This window comes from Anser anser (genome assembly GCF_964211835.1).
Source record: "Anser anser genome assembly, chromosome: 5".
NCBI classification, from domain to species: domain Eukaryota; kingdom Metazoa; phylum Chordata; class Aves; order Anseriformes; family Anatidae; genus Anser; species Anser anser.
This window is the reverse complement of record NC_139725.1, coordinates 5,453,983-5,470,618: the sequence shown is the minus strand read 5'-3', so window position 1 is coordinate 5,470,618 and position 16,636 is coordinate 5,453,983. Positions and strand designations below refer to the sequence as shown.

The 16,636-nt window shown below is 35.7% G+C and overlaps 1 protein-coding gene across 33 annotated transcripts in view; it reads left to right on the top strand.

The window, feature by feature from the left end:
- Window positions 1-16,636, top strand: part of SOX6 (SRY-box transcription factor 6) — a 482,345-nt gene that overhangs the window by 218,648 nt on the left and 247,061 nt on the right. For all 33 annotated transcript variants that reach the window (XR_014585612.1, XR_014585613.1, XR_014585614.1 and 30 more), the window contains 2 exons: window positions 12,231-12,403; window positions 16,039-16,107. Coding sequence is in view for 29 of the 33 variants with exons in the window: in XM_083840231.1 (XP_083696357.1) it covers window positions 12,231-12,403; window positions 16,039-16,107 (242 nt within the window). In the remaining 4 variants the exon portion in view is untranslated. The remainder of the gene's footprint in view (window positions 1-12,230; window positions 12,404-16,038; window positions 16,108-16,636) is intronic.

The following is a 16,636-nucleotide window of genomic DNA, read 5'->3' as shown; positions in this document are numbered from 1 at the left end:
AGGGTTGTGTTAAATGTTTTGGTTTGTGATCAGCTAGGTATTCAAATAAATTGAATTAAGAAAATTTCCAACTGTATTTTCAGTTGCTTCTAAGAAACATCTGGCTAAACATACTCATGCTTGTGGTTAGAGTATAATTATACCAGAACACTGTTAGAATATGGGTGGAACTTCAATCTGTAAATGTAGGCCACCTTTTTTTGTGCTCTGGTTAATGTGATTTAGGAGTTTTTTCTGCAGTTAGAAGACTGGATTGATAATTTGGTAGTGTATTTCATAGGACCACAACAAGCTTTTAATAGAAATCTAATTTGTTCCAGCATGGGTTCATATTTATTTATTTATTTATTTTTCGTGTTTATTTTTTACTTAAATCATGAGGGAGCAACAAGCATTGTTTACTTCTTTGTTTTTTGTTTCCAATACCTATACAGAGAGACTGTGGTTATTACAAAAGATAAGATAATTCATAATTGTAGCATTAATATGCTCTGCTAAATGGGTATATTTATAATATAAAATAATGGAAAATTTAAAATAATGGTAAATATTTAAAATAATATTCAGATTTACAAGCCTGAAGTTTCCAGTTTTGACCACCTAATACCATTATTATTGAGCATATCAATGGACCTGTTTCAAAGCCCACTGAAATCAGTGTAAGTCCTTCAACTGACTTCTGTGGGCACATTCTAGATGTATAAAATGTTGTTGCTTTTCCATACATATCAAAGGCTTTTGACTAAATTGTCTCTTCTCAGATGAAGTAGGAAGTTTCTTCTTTACAGCTTCCATGATAGACAGGGTATGCTAATGTCCTTGTTTTGCAATAAACTTTGCTTCTTCATTACTTATCACCAGAGGCAATAAAAATCTTCAGAGGCAAATGTAAGTTTTTCATTGATATAGTTGTTTGTATTTGTAAGACATGAAAGATGAACATGTAATTAAGATCAAAATTAAAATTTATATTTAAAGTATATAAATCTTGCAGTACTAATACTCATATTTAGACATTTCTGAGTGGTGTAGCTAATAACTACTAACTAAAATCTCATGGAAGTAACTTATTTAAAAAGATGTAGAAAGTAACTGCAACATCATAAGTCAGAATACATTTCACAGGGCACATCTTCTCTCTCATGTATATTGTGCATTCTGGATACGGTAGAAAAAATGCATTATGTTACAGGTTATAACAACTCATAAACCCAAAATGGGTTATAATTTTGTGTATAGGAAGAGAGGCAAGATTACTAGAGTGTTTTGGAGTGGGCTCCTCATAAGTAAATCTATTTACCTTTTTATAAAAATGCTGCAGTGGCATCTATGGAAAGGGTCTTGTCCATTCTTGCACCCACAGAGAAATGGATTAACTCCTGTCCTTGTTGTCACGGACCTTCCTATGACACAGATGCCCAGGTTATATACAAGGCACCACATCATCCTTAAAACTAGATCAGCACCACGAGAGCATACAGTGATGATTTTTTTTAATTTATTTTTTTCACCTGATTTGCATGTGTCCAACTGCAGGAGTACAGAAAAGCTGAATGGACTTCATTTGTCACCTTTTCTTACCATCACCCCACAAACACATTCACAGATATTACAGTGCAGAATGCTCCTCACTATTTAAAGAGAATCATGTTATTTCTGAAAACACTGCGACAAAAAGCAGAAAAAATGCTATTAAGGATGTTTTTCAATAGCTTGCTGATTAAAATGGGAAACTTAAAAAAAAAATGATTCTTTTTCATCTTCGTTATTAATCTGTAGTTGAGACAATGTGAAAAGACTGAAAAAACAAACAAAAACTTCTTTTACATCATGAACATTTTCTATGAAAGACAAATAGCAGCTAAAGAAATCGCAAGTAACTAAGTCCTGTTATGCAGGAAAATTAATGTCATCTAATTCATTTGAGCTATGCTCATCAGATGAGATATTAAACTAACTTCCTCTAAACTCAGCTTCCTTCCAGTCATTTTTATGAGTGTACATATACAATTCTCTTTCCAGAATAATATTAGAACAGATATTCAGTTCATCCGTGTGACTGAAGATACAAGTTTTAATTGGAGAGTTCTTTCTTCCAAAAAAGTGCTTTTTTACACTTTCACTGCAACAGGAAGAAATAGTAGTTTAAAAAGAATGAAAAATTGTATAGATCACTTGGAATTGTATCATGTTTACATAATAAAAAAATAAGACTCATTTTGAAGAGTAGCATGGTACCCAGAAATCACTTGTTAAAGTTAAAATTGAATATGGAAACAAAATGATTTTTATCCAGCTGTGCTCTGTTATGAAAGAACAATCAATGAAATGGAGCAATTTCAAAATCAGTCCTGAATTCTCCATTTACATTTTTTTCTTCAGCAGACTCCTAATCTTTGCGTGTTCGTTGATAAGATCCTACTTATTCCAGACTGTCATCAGTTGTGACTCTCAACATTGTAATTCCAAAGGAGACACTACCTATGATTATATATAAGCAAAACATAATATCTTCATTTCGTACATAAAATAGGAAGGTACAAAAAAGTGTCTTTCTCACACCTTTTACAGCAGCATATAATAATAGAGGTGGCTTAGCATTCATATGTCAGACCACCCCTCCCTCCTCATCAAGGCACAGGTGCAAATATTCAACTACAACTAAAATAGTTTTTCTTATTTTCTGTAAATGAAGGCTAGGGGGTTTTCCATTGATTTCAAATATCTAAAATGATACTTAACTAAATTAAGATATAGTGCTACCACTAATGCAGTAGAACTCTGTTCAGTAAATTTTATGAGTCAGAAGAAGAAAAAAAAATAATAAAGAAAGCATAATCCAGAAAGGATAATAATATTGTTAAGGGCAAAATGCCATTGTGTTGGAATTCCTTGGAAGCTGACATAAAAAGCAGGACAGTATTTCTCTGCTTAAGCACTTCCTAATTCTCAGTTTCACATTAAGCTATAAGCTGCTCATGGGGAGAGTCAAGAATTTCATAAGAAAGAGTATTTAGAAATTCTAATACTATGTACAGTTTTGTATGTCGTCCTCAAATGATACTGTCAGAACAAAGTATTCTCAAACCTAATGGTGCTATAGAAGGTATGTATATTTAGAGTCTTCCTTACTAACATTTCTACATACAGCGATTTGTGTAGAAACTGAAAAATAATAACATTTTTCCATAATGTTCAGTGATATTTGGCATTTTTAATTTAACATATATGCTATTCATCTTCTAATAACTACAAAAGTCAGCCAAAGCTGATGGAAGGATTAGTGTGATTTGAGTCAAGTTCGCAGATAAAATAATAGGCAAAGTGAAGCTTGACTTGCTGTGTATGGTTTATATGGACACATTGTATTTACAGGAATGTGTTGATCAGTTTTCATATTGTTGAGAATGAAGGGTATTTCTACTGAAATTTCTGGAGCTACAAATATTTTTTAAATAATGTGAAAAGAGAATTAGTCCCACTGAGTTGTTAGTTCCATTGTAATGAACAGGCACTGTGAACATCATTGTTTTTGAAGGACTTGATTTTCTAATATTCAGTATTTGTGGTCCAGTCTTCAGAAGAAGAAACATTGAATATCTCCATTTCCCTGTGATACTTCCCCTGTTTTCTTTTGTGAGGACTTAAAGCACTAGAGGACTATTGAATTGGGCTAGTTGTACAGCCCTTGCAATGAGAAATGTTACAGGATTTAACTTTCAGACCTTTTCTATAACTCTCATATGAACTTGAGAAAGACATAACATTCTTTTTGTGCTTACTCTGTGTTCTCCGAAAGTAAAAGGTGAACCAATCTTGTGCTATTTTGACTTAAGATATTAACTTCCACAAAAACAAACAAACAAACAAACAATGGTAAACATGTTTGCACAGAGAAGATTCTTGTCTGAAAAGTTTACTCCTACTGTGTATGATGTCTTTCTGCCATCCGTATTAACACAGTTTCTGGCATAGAATCACAGAATGGTTTGGATTGGAAGGGACCTTAAAGCCCACCCAGTTCCAACCCCCTGCCGTGGGCAGGGACACCTCCCACTAGAGCAGTTTGCTTAAAGCCCCATCCAGCCTGGCCTTGAGCACTTCCAGGGATGGGGCATCCAGAGCTTCTCTGGGCAACCTGTTCCAGTGCCTCACCACCCTCATAGTAAAGAATGTTTTCCTTATATCTAATTTAAACCTACCCTCTTCTAGTTTAAAACTGTTACCCCTTGTCCTTTTGCTGCACTCTGTGATGAAGTGTGGTTTTTCTGTAGAAGAGGAAATGTTATACGATTGCATGACTGAGTTAGGTTTTCTGTTTATCAATTCTTTTCACTTCCAATATACCTCCTTTACCTTTTGAATATATATTCACTTAATATCTTATTTCCTTCTGTTATATGGCCCACAAATACAGTTTGGAATCTTTACTGTTCCTATCCTCAGAGTAACCCTGCTTCCCAATCTAAGGAAGTGCTGTCAACCGTAGTTAAATGGGAAAAACCTGAAAGTGAAGGTCAGGAATTTTTTTCAACTCTCAAGTCCTGAGTGAGTACCTTAAATGGATAGACTAGCTTTCTTCCTCCCTTGTTTGTAAAGGTTTTTTCTTTATAAAGCATTGGAATTGAGAGTTAGAGTCAATAATAATAATAATAATACAAGTTTTGCTCTCTGTATGACACCAACATGTTCATTTTATTTTGGAGTGCTATGCCCTGGGCTACAGTCTTCTCAGTTAACAAAATAAAACTATTCATTTTTCTTTTCTCTTTAAATCATCTTTTAGTGTTTGTATCACTGTACAGATTACTCACAGCCTGTGGCCTCTGCTGTATCATTATATTCTATTTCAGCGAGAACAGGTTGGCTGTGAGTTTTTAGTTGGAATGTCTAATATGTATTTCCCTGTTTATATCCACTATTATCACATTTTTCCCCACATAGGGTCTTAACAGATATTACTGAGTATATATGAAGCATTTCTAAAACCACTCAAACACTAAAACATTCATAACTGAATCTCTACTTGCTGTTGAAAAACCCTAGGAATAATTGATTTGAAAAATTGTCTTCCACATGCACATGCATGAATTAACACTTAATATGTACTTTCTGGTATTCTTTAGAATATAAGATGACAAGTGGAATTTGAGAATCACCCCAAGAAACTGGCAAAAGTCTTTTTTTTTTTTTTTTTTTTTGAGCAGTTTTAAAATAGAATTGTGTATATGGGTTAGTACCAAAATCTCTAAGCATAGTTAAAGTCCTCCAATGCTTATTTCAGATACAGGTCTTCTTTTTATGTGTGTGAAAGAAAGAGTGAGAAGTCCAATCAATTTGTTGAAATTCTGCTTTTTACTTTGGAGTCGTCTTGGAGGAGGGGGAGGCTGAAGTTCTGGCTAACATCACATTCTTTCATGCATTCCTGAAGCAGATTACATTTTAGGACTCAACTGTGGATTTAGCACATCCCTAAAAATGGGGCAAGGCATCGTTGTGCTGCTCTGTGAACTGACCAGAAACTGTTCAATCCGGTCCTATACCTAGCAGAGATTATTTTGACAGTTTTGGACCTGTTTGGTAATAACTTATAAACAGTTTATACTAACCCGGTTACTGCAGCATTTTCTCTTGAATGTACTGGTTTAGTTTGGTTAGAGCTGTTGTGAAAAACAGTCAAGCAAAAGAATCTGCAAGTATGAGGTATTCCTCAGGAAACACCTGAGAATTGCTACAAAATGATGTCAGAACAAAAAGCCCAGTGAACACACAATATCAATCAATAAACAAATCAATGAAGGAGGAGTGGGGAAGCATAAAATAAGCACTTGAAGTTCAGTGGAGTTGAAACTAGGACGAATCCTGCAGATCATCAGTTAAGCATATTCATCCTCGTCATAAACGTGGGATGCTTTGTCATAACTCAAGTCATTTTTTGTTTCTCTGAATCTGACAAACAGATTTTGCTCTATAGCCCATTTTCAGTACTTCATAACGTTGATTCCCGTTATTGTTTGTCAACATAGGGTATTAATTTTTCCTTGCTGAAAGCTTAAAAAACAGAATCGTTTTGCAATGAAAAAGGGGGGGGGGAGCCTCGTACCTCCCCAAGAGAACCTATCCGGTGTGGTTTGCATGCTGGACATGTTTGCTGTGCTGCCTTCTGCGCTGGGATGCTACAAAGCACAATGGGAAGCATTTATAGAACTTTTTATTGACTAAGGACTGGACAGTAGCATATGGGAACATCAACAATTGCTAACTGATCATGAAATAAAGAAATTCCAGTATTCTAGTGTTATAAAAAGAAGGGGGAAAAAAAAGTCATTCAGAACTTAGTCATATTGGTTCAGCTGTTGTAACCAAAGACTGATAAGATAATAAAGGTCTTTGTGGCTGTTTTCTACTGAAATGCTTTATCTTTATGATGCACTTGGGGCCCTTTAGAGTGGAAAGCTTTTTAAACTGCTATTGGAGTTAGAACTCAAATTAGATGCTATTGCAATGGCAAGGGGGCTCCTTAGTCAGGCAGCCCTCACAAAGTGACTTTTATCTCCGAAGCCCTTCCATTAGATTGTTACTTTCTTCTGTTTTCCCTGTTTATTTTTGTTGACTTTCACTGCCCTATTTTGTGGCATTTAAAAGGTGACCCAATCAAAAAAGGGTAAATGCTAAATGCTGGACAGAGCCTGTGAAGTAGAGACATCACAGCCTATCTGATGTGTGCTGCAGACTGCCGTGTTAGACAGAATGGTTTAACCAGGTTATCTCTGGGCAGCTAAGATCAAATACACTTTCTTTTAAGTCTAGCATTGTGTTTTTGCTTTCTTCTCAAACAATGTCCATTAAAAAAAAAAAAAGAAAAAAAAAAAACAGGAATTGATTTATAAAGGCTTTTTTTTTTCTTTTTAAGCTGAAATTGCTTAACTTGATTCAAAATCATTTTTGATTGTTGGTTGAATTACTTTGGTTGATGGTACTTTGGAACTGTAGTTATGTGATTTAAAGCACTTCTTTGTTTCTGGCAAAGTCTGCGCTTCTTTCTTCTATTACTTTCTTTTGATTTCATAAAAGTCACGCTGTATTCAATCTAAAAACATAACAAGAATAATAATTTGTGATTTATTAATTTGTTTTTCCTGTAGGTATGTGGGACCAAAGCTAGTTTAGATGCAACACATAAACAAGGATGTTATTTTTAATGTTTTACACTCATCACAGAATTCAAGAGAACCGATAATACTTTGCAGCTGCGTGGAGATCCTGTGTAAAGATCCCAAAGCCCTTCAGAAACATCATCTAACCAGGCATAAAAACCTCTGACTGGTAGTGTTTTACTTTGGGTACATGTTGGGAAACTAAGGCAAGCACGTTCAGGAACCCACAGTAATTTAGTGTCACAGATAATAATCCAAATTCAGCAAGCTTTGGATGAGACCTATAAATTTTTGGCTTATTTATGACTCCATTATTTTGCCTTTTATTCACTTGATACAATATGTGGTTTTATCTTGTTTTCTTTTGCTGAGTGTCAAAGAGATTAGTTTAAATTATACTATGTAAGTCTAGAAGTGTATTTTTGTTATTCCTGCTTATTTTTTCCCTTATCATCAGTTATTACTCTGCTTCTATCTTGTGACAACTTGCCACAAGGACAGTTCCAAATTTAACACTGAAAAGCCTCTTGTGTTTGTTGACATGCAGACTCATTGGTATATCTGAATATAGTCTGAATATACAGTAAGAGGTAATAGGAATGTTGCAAGGTGGTAAACCAGGGACAAATGTAGGAACTATAGTTATATTCTGTGTCTATAGTTACAGGACAGTAGATTTTAAATCTTTGAAACACTTAAATCTAGGTAGAGAAAATGCAAGGTGATACTTCTGATTTTTATTACATGCATTTTATTATAAGATGCACGATGATCTTCCTGTTCCTTTGTGTACCAGAAATAATGTGGTATTATGATCAATTCTAAAAGGTAGATCTTTGTCACAGACAAAGTTCTTTCTAAATGTAATTTTAGACCACAAGTTGAACTCTTCTTTCTTTTTCAGTAGATTTATAGCTACTTTTTTATTTTCTTAGTCCTGGTTAGATTGACCTATGACCAGAATTTCTCAAAAGTTCTCTTTGATGCCTTAGTTCTGTTCAATCTGACCATTTTATCTCAATTTGTGCTCCAATCTGGAGGGGAAAAAAAAAGGTAAAACAATAAGCACATAATGAAAAATTAAAATATTACTGCAATAAAATTATTTTTTGAACTTTGATAATAAGCAAAAAGTCAAGTATATATATCTAAAAGACTATCACAAATAAAAATATTTTAATGAACTTTCATGGGATTAATTGTAATATTTTCATTAAAAAAAAAAGTCCTTGAACACTATTGACTTCCCATCAACACTTCAAATTTTAAATACTGCTGGTAAAGGGAGTCAATGGATCAAATTCAGTATATCTGAAGTCACTGAAATAAAGGCCCCTAAGAAAAATGTGTCAATTTTAAAGGTCTTTCCTAACTGAGGACCATTTTGTGATAGAGCCAAAGGTTAATAAAATCAGTAGTGAATGTAGCAATTTTACAGATAAGCTATTCACAACAAGTGTAGTTACTTGAATAAAAAGCTAATTCAGTTCTAAAATGCCACATGCAGTAGCAGTGAATAGCTGCTTTTAGGTGCTTTCTGGAGGAGGATAAAATACAGAATCACAGCACTCTTCTTTTCCAGCATCCCTGGCTGCCTGTAAATTGCTGTGAATGGGACTGTAGGCTGACAGGCTCTATTAAGACAAACTGCCTTTCTCATCGGAGAGATAAAATAAATCAGGTGTTTAGTCAAATTAAAATACTTCAGATGGAGCAGGCCCTGGGGAGCACTGATCCACCTGACAAATCTGAGAGAAACTCAAGACAGATGTGTTTTGGGGATAAGGAAGACCCCATGGAAAAAAAAATGCACTGCTGTCTTTGGAGTAGGAGAATAGGATTAGAGCAGAGAAAGAGAGCTGTGATATATAATATTTTATGGACGCTGGCATATTTACTGTATATTTTTTTACTAAGCTTTTTGTTTTATCTGTTTTTATGGCAAATACATTTTACAGAGAGCTATATTTTTATTTTATTTATAGATATTTTTTAGTCAGCACAAGAAGTTTATTTACTGGTAATGAGTTTAGGAATCTCATTGCTTGCTGCAGTAAGTGGATGCAAAACAGATGATGATGGCACACAGCTACTGATGACCTCTCTTGGCCCAGCCAGATCAGCTCAATCTGGTCCGCATTCTGAGCAAGTTGGTTTTTATTGGTATTTAAACTGTAAAATAATGGTTGGGATTTTCCACTCTAAAATTAAATTATACCTCCCCCTACATGCTTCGTACAACAACTTTCTGCATCTTATGCTGTTTCTTGTCTCGAGCAGTGTTCAGTTAGGTGTCTTGCAGCTTCGTGGAGGTCTCATTATTTTCCAGGAGCACAGTGTACATTTTGTGGTCATCAGTTCTATCCTGTTGTTGGATTACATAGCACAGTACAAATTAAAGAGTAGAGTATTTTAAATGGGGTCATTCATTTTAGATGTGTTTCTCTGAGGGGAAAAAAAAAAAGAAAGAAAAACAATTACTTTGACTTCCTGACTAAGAACAGTTATTTCTGCCCACTATTGTATAAAATTGAAAACAAAAAAAAGAAAAGAAAAATAAGTGACCTTATAAATTTGCTGCAACTGTATCAAACAGTTTTAACTAATCATAACAAAACAATAAAATTTCATTGCTTTAGCAGGCACTCTGTGGTAGCTCTTTACTCATATTATTAAGCAAGTACAGAGTATACTGAATAATATGGAAGCAGAGCAGGAGACTAATATCTGCTTTGGGTGTGTAAAATATTTTATGACTGTAAGAGATCAGGGGTCTGCATTACAATGCCAAAGCTGCTTGACAGATGTGGAAGTCTCGAGCTGTGGTTTCCCAGGTGGCAGTGAATGGCAATAAGTATCATTTGAGGCAGCAGGTTGCTTCCTATTGGCTTTCTAAAATAGGTGGAGTGATTGATCTCTTCCCGTCATGATGGGCAAATGGTTTTTCTTTGGCAGAAGTCTTTTATCTGTAAAAATAAATTTGAGTATACAATAACATATTCCAAAGCAGCTAAATAACCTTTGATCCATGGTGCAAAATACCCAAGACTGAATCATGTTGGAGTTTAAGAGGGTTAATGTAAGTCTATACAGAAGTTGCAGGTAATTGAACTGATGTCAACAGCATGGAGCTCAGTGTAAGCTAATGGATCCTGGCAAGGCAGTACAGTACTTTCAGCACAAACGTTTTCCTGGCCACATACCTGCCTAAGCTTACTTTAAAATCCTTTTTTATTTTAATTTTCTTTTGAAACAGCCTTTTGCAGAGAACTCTTTCATTGTTTCAGCTGTGCATCTCGCACTAAGGTTTTGCAGTAAGTTTGATTAGTAGTGTGCTTCAGATTTAACTTCATGCCTCCATCATATTTCTAGGGACTAAGGAAAGTGCTAGCCACCTCTAAAACTTCTACTGCAGCACAAGAAGTTATTTGTGTTTCTTTGTCAGAGGCCTGTGTCACATGCATACTGAGACAAGATCTGCCATTACAGAGTACTGAAACATCAGTTTCTTTTAAAACTAGGATAGTTAATAGTGCATAAAAGATTGAATATTTTCAGTACTTTCTGTTGTAAAATGAAGTTTGTAACTGTACAGAAAAACAGGTATGTTTTGTATCTGGGAGTTTGCTTTGTTTAGAGTGAATGACTTAATCCATGCAGTTGATAGAAAGCAAATGTAGACAGAGATTTTCTTGTATGACACTTGTGCAAGTGAAAGTCTAAGAGTAATAAAGGTGCTGTCATAGTGCGATGTAAGTGGTAGAGCATCTTGGGTTTGTGACCTGGCAAGAGTCTGTTTTGTTTTTCCTCTCCTTATGAAACCTGTCAACCTCTTTCTTCTCTTCCCTAGAAGATACCCATCTTACTCCTGGGAAGAAGGTGGAGTCATAATTTTGGTGACAGTTTCTCCATTCCCTCCCAGGTCCTGTTCCTCACACATTTTCTTCCTCTTTAGAAACCCAGTGACTTCTTTATCACAATCCCCTTTTGTGAATGGAGGAAAGGAAGGACGCTAATGCCCAATCTCTAATGCCATTTCTCATATCATTGTGACAGATAACAGACTTGACTACTTGATTTGGTTAGCTTCTTCTCTAACTCTTGGTTCTTCTGTACAACATGCAATCAGTTTGTTTATTTATCCCATTTCCTACTGTAAACCTCCTTCAGATGCTCCTCCCATAGTCCTGAACTCCTACCTCACCATAGTTATACTGCCTCTTCTAGTGCTGCAGGCTGAGAAGCTCACCCAGGGAAATGCATTGTATGGCTCAGATATGGGTGCTGACATTGCTGTTTGTGACAAAGTTATGTGGTCATACGTAAGATGGGATGGTTTTGGACTGATCTGCAGAAGGACCCTGTACTCTTAGGAGACCCATGCAATTTAGCCATAAACAGACCATTAAGCATCATTAGTGCAAAGAATAAATGTACCGTAGTTTCATATTAATTAAGTGCTCTCTATAGAGTAAACTTTGAAAGTAAAATGAAAATTTTTAAGCTGTTTTCTCAGGTTAGCCATTTCTCTTAGGAACAAGTCGAGCTCATTTTTAATACATATTCCATAACCAAAGCTTACATTTACCCAAATGACCAACCAGATATATGGGCATTTTAGAGACACGATCAATAAACTATTAAACTGCTTCTTCCACAGAACAGCATCTTTTACATTTTTTTAGCATTTTTTGCATACTTAGAAAAAATACATATATATAAAGTGAAGGAAAATGATGTCTAATAAACTGTGAATGTATTTATCACACTGGGCAGATTTAGATGGAAAAGATATGATGTACACAGTGCATCATTAATTACTCCTGTCAGAAAAAAAAAATAAAAAAATACTCTATATATTCTGCTTCAATTTTTGTTATAACCTCCACTGCTTAGAGCACAGCAAAGCTATGTGCTAGATTCTTTTGGGATTCGTTAGTAAAATATGTATTCAAGCTGCCACTTGAAATGTTGGTGATTCAGTTCAGCCTTTTTTTTTTTTTTTTTTTGTGAATATTGCTTGGTAACTATTATCTATCTCATATTTACAGTACATCTTTCCTGCACATTTAGGTACACCAGAAAGCCTGGCAGAAAAAGAGCGACAGCTCTCCACCATGATCACCCAGCTGATCAGCTTACGGGAGCAGCTCCTGGCTGCCCATGATGAACAGAAAAAGCTGGCAGCCTCACAAATTGAAAAACAACGGCAGCAAATGGACCTTGCTCGCCAACAGCAAGAACAGGTGAGGCTTCAGGAAAGAAACCTGTGTACATGTTTCATGCAGAATGCTCATCATAAACATTGCTCTACTCAGTGTTTCCCTTTTTTTTTTCTTTTTTCTTTTTTTAATCGTTAAAAGAGCTTAAATATCTTCAGAAATTGGTACTTTTTCCATACAGAGAAAAACATTGCAGGATCCTGAGAGAAAAGTGGGTGTGGAAATTCAAATAATTTCTTTCCTAGAATGAACTGCATTTCATAGATTTTACAGTTCTTGCTTTTTGCACTGAGATTTGATTTGGGAGTTACCAATAATCATAGAATGGCTCAGGTTGGAAGGGACCTTAATGATCATCTAGTTTCAACCCCCCAGTAAGCCAGACTGTAAGCATAATTAAAATCTTTCACTTTTTGACAAGAAAATAATTGGACAGAAAAATGTAACCTCAAACTTTCAAATATATTTTACAAGTTAGGTTTGATTTGTTTGTTTGTATTTTTTTGTTGTTGTTGTTTTGGTTTGTTTGTTAAGATACAGTTGTCCACAGATATGTCCTTTTCTCATTGTACAAAAATGTAACAACAGTGATCCCATACACTAGTCCCCTAGGCATTAGATCAGACAGATCCAAATTAATGTGTGTTTTTTAGGAATCTGACATTATTACTAGAATTATCTTTTCAGTTAAATGTATTTTATAGGATATATACAGCAATATATGCTCTGTTGATTTTAATGAGTTGTGACGTCTGGTATTTTATGTGCTTGAGTATTTGCCCACATGTAGGAATATGGACTCATCCCCTAATGGAAAATAACATAAAGGAACACTGTAAAAAATCAGAAGTTAGAATGTCATTTAGCCATCCAGAGATGACACAGTAATTAACTATTGACACTTGTGAATAAGCTAGCACAAATTAATCTTGACACATTTGCAGACGAGTGATATCTTACAGTGAACACTTTGTAATTATATTTCAAAATGAAAATTAAATGACACTTAAAACTAGGTTGTCATGCTCAATGAAGCGAACATGTAGCTCAACCGATAGGCAAATAAAATTCAGAATTTGAGCCACATGGTGCTTGTGTACCCTACTTTACTGTGTCAAGTCTATACATCAAGACTATGCTATGGTAATTGCATTGCGGGGTATTGGATGCATTTTCTATCACAGTACTGTTCTATCTTAGAGAACACCGTAGACATTAGATACTTTGTGGTATATTTCTGGGTTTCTTCAGGAAATGCCTATTCAAATGGTATTATATTGTACATACAGATACAAAAAGCTGTTTGCAAGCAGTTGCAACTGCAACAGATCAGTGCCTTTGTGCAAGTAAGCAAAGATCTTGCTGTTGCCTTTGCTATAGGTTACTACGTGACGGAGCAGCCAGGTCACCAGCAGCTCCAAACAAGTCTCAACATAGAGTACTGTGGATCTTTGAAAAGCAATGCATCAGCCAGAAAGAATGACTTGTGGGATTCAGTGTCTGATTTCAATACAAATTTACAGAAATTCCTTTCTGAGGCTTTAAATCATCACAGTCTTCCTAGTACTTTCACTGAGATTTTAGCAACATGGACAATGTGTGGACTGAAAGCCAGCAGAACTTATTTCAGTGGCAAGCTCTACAGTCCTAAGATGGAATAGCATAATCAGGGTGTTACTAATGAAAAACACTAACTTAAGCACCCATATAGGTTTGTTAAATATGCATAAATACATGTAGCTTGGTTACCATTGGAGTTGCTTTTCAAAGCATAGACACCACTGCTGACCACGGTTCTGAGAACAGATGACCTCAGGTCCCCTGGGGTCACAGACACCTCTGTTTGAGCTACCTTTTTCACTAGCACACTGCGGCCTGGTTCTTCAGTCTTCATTCACTGTATTTTTATTGAATTTACTGGGAGATTTGTCCAAAAATATTTAACCACCAGGCTCATAAAGGGAGTTTGATCCTTGTTGCAGGCATCAATGTGCTGGGCTGTGGTAGTTGCTTAATTCCTTTCCGATGCATCACTTGGCTTTGATCCCACCCCAGAATCACAGACCTCAGTTCGTCTTTTTGAGGTCATATGTAAAATTTAGAACATGTATAGATTTTATGTTGGTCCCCCATACAAAAATGAATTTTAACTGTAGCAGTGGAAAAAATGACAGAGCTATTTCCAGGTGAGAAAGTGAGATGAAGGAAATGGCAGACTTGATCTCTGTGTGCACAGTTAAAAGCTGCTAATATGTACCTGCAAGTTCCTTGTGAGTTAATCTGAACAGTTTGCACTAAGACTGGGTGATTGTTGTTGTTGTTTTTTGTTTTTTGTTTTTTCCAAATGAACCTTGTTACCCCTTCCTTCCTTCCTCCCTCCCTCCCTCCCTCCCTTTCATAAAAACATTTTTGTTTAGCTTTCTCTGTTTATAGCACAGAGAGTGTGCTTGGAAGGTGGAAGGGAAGAATACCGGGAAGAATTCAGTTTTTTTGCCAAAACTGAAACAGTGGACTTGAGTGATCAAACTACCTTTGTCACCAGCTTTGTGCTGTTTTATGTTGTTCTTCTGCTCTAGGTAAATATTTATAGGAGGGGAAGTTATACTTGAGAAATAAAGGTAGCAAAAGTGCTGAGGCCAGAGTTTCTAGGAAACACAAATCTTGTCCCCGTTTCAGTCAGCTGTGCCATTCCCCTCCTACAGCAGCTGTCCAGTTGTTACCTCCGCTCCTTGTGGCTTCCCCCCGTAGCAGCAGCCCACGTTACCCGTGGCAGGGAGCAGCTCTGCGGTTGGCGGGTGGGATCCTATTTCCCTTCTGCTCTTGCATACTGATTTTAAAGGGCATGTGGGAATTGGGAGAGCCTGGGGCAGCATCTCTCTCATGAGCCTCTCTCTGTTCTGCCTGCACACTTGCTTCTCTCCTGTGCTAGAGGAGAGATATATCAAACCTTTACTCTCTAGATCACTTACTGAATCTACAAAATGAGAAGAAGATTATCTATATATTTCATAGTGTTGTGTTGAGGATGAGCTACTAAGTGTCTAGCACCGATTTTACTCTAAATAAGACTCTACTTGAGTAGCTCCAAGACTGAGATTCACAAGAGAAGCAATGTGCTGCTCATTATGAATGAAGTTAGAGAAGCTTGCCCTAGGAGCTTGTGCTGAATAGTGAAACATCTATAAATACTAGCTAAGGCTTCAGTTCAGCAAAGCAGGAAAATGTGTGTTTAACCTTAAGCACCTGAGTAATCCCATCCCCATTCAGCAAAGCACTTAATTTTAAGCATGTGTTTCATTCCCATTGTAGCTAACAGTAATGCATCATAGTCAAAGTTCACCACAGGCTTAAATGCTTTGTTGAATAGTGATGAGATTATTCACATGCACACAGCTAAGCCTATGCTTTTATGCTTTGCTGAGTTGAGGCCTAAGTGCTTAAAATACATATTTCTTACCGGATAACTATATTTTCACATAGCATGTAAGTGTAAAATGTTTATATCACATGCACAGATATCTCTAAAATATCCTTTTTTTAAGAAATAAGGGATGCTCAATAAAATATAGTAAAGACTAACTAAAAATAAGTTTTTCACTCAATAATATTGAAATTTCAATATTGCTGCTTTAATTTAATGGAAGTTTTATTTCCAATAGATTGCAAGACAACAGCAGCAACTTCTGCAACAGCAGCACAAAATCAATCTACTGCAGCAGCAAATTCAGGTCAGTGTGTTTTATTGCTCTCTTCTGATTATACTTAAATTCCATTTATGGAGTGGGAAAGATTTAAAATAAAGCAGCCACATGCTTTACTAACAAGCTTCAGTAAAGATGCTCTTAGGAAGAGTCTTTGTGTCTTTAAAAATTATTCTCAAATGGTCAAATGCATTTTTGGTGGAAAGAGACTTTCTTTAATAAGCAGAGGTGTTTTCTGTTTTTTTTTTTTCTGAAATTTATGAGTTATTTCTTAAATCTTATAATTTAACTCTGAAATCTGCAATCAGTTTGACATATTGTGTGAAGTAAAAGCAGAGATTCAATCATTGTTTATAGATTTTGTTATCCTACAAAGTTGGAACTGAGTTTGTAAGGTTAGAAGAATGTTTTCAATTTTATTAACTAAAGTGAACAGCTATCAAATAGTGTGGTCTCAGTGTCTATTTTTCTAAGTCCCTGGGACCAGTTTGCTCATATATAAAGACCCACTTTACTTTTTCCTTGTACTGTTGAAGTTGTACCTTGATGGATCTGG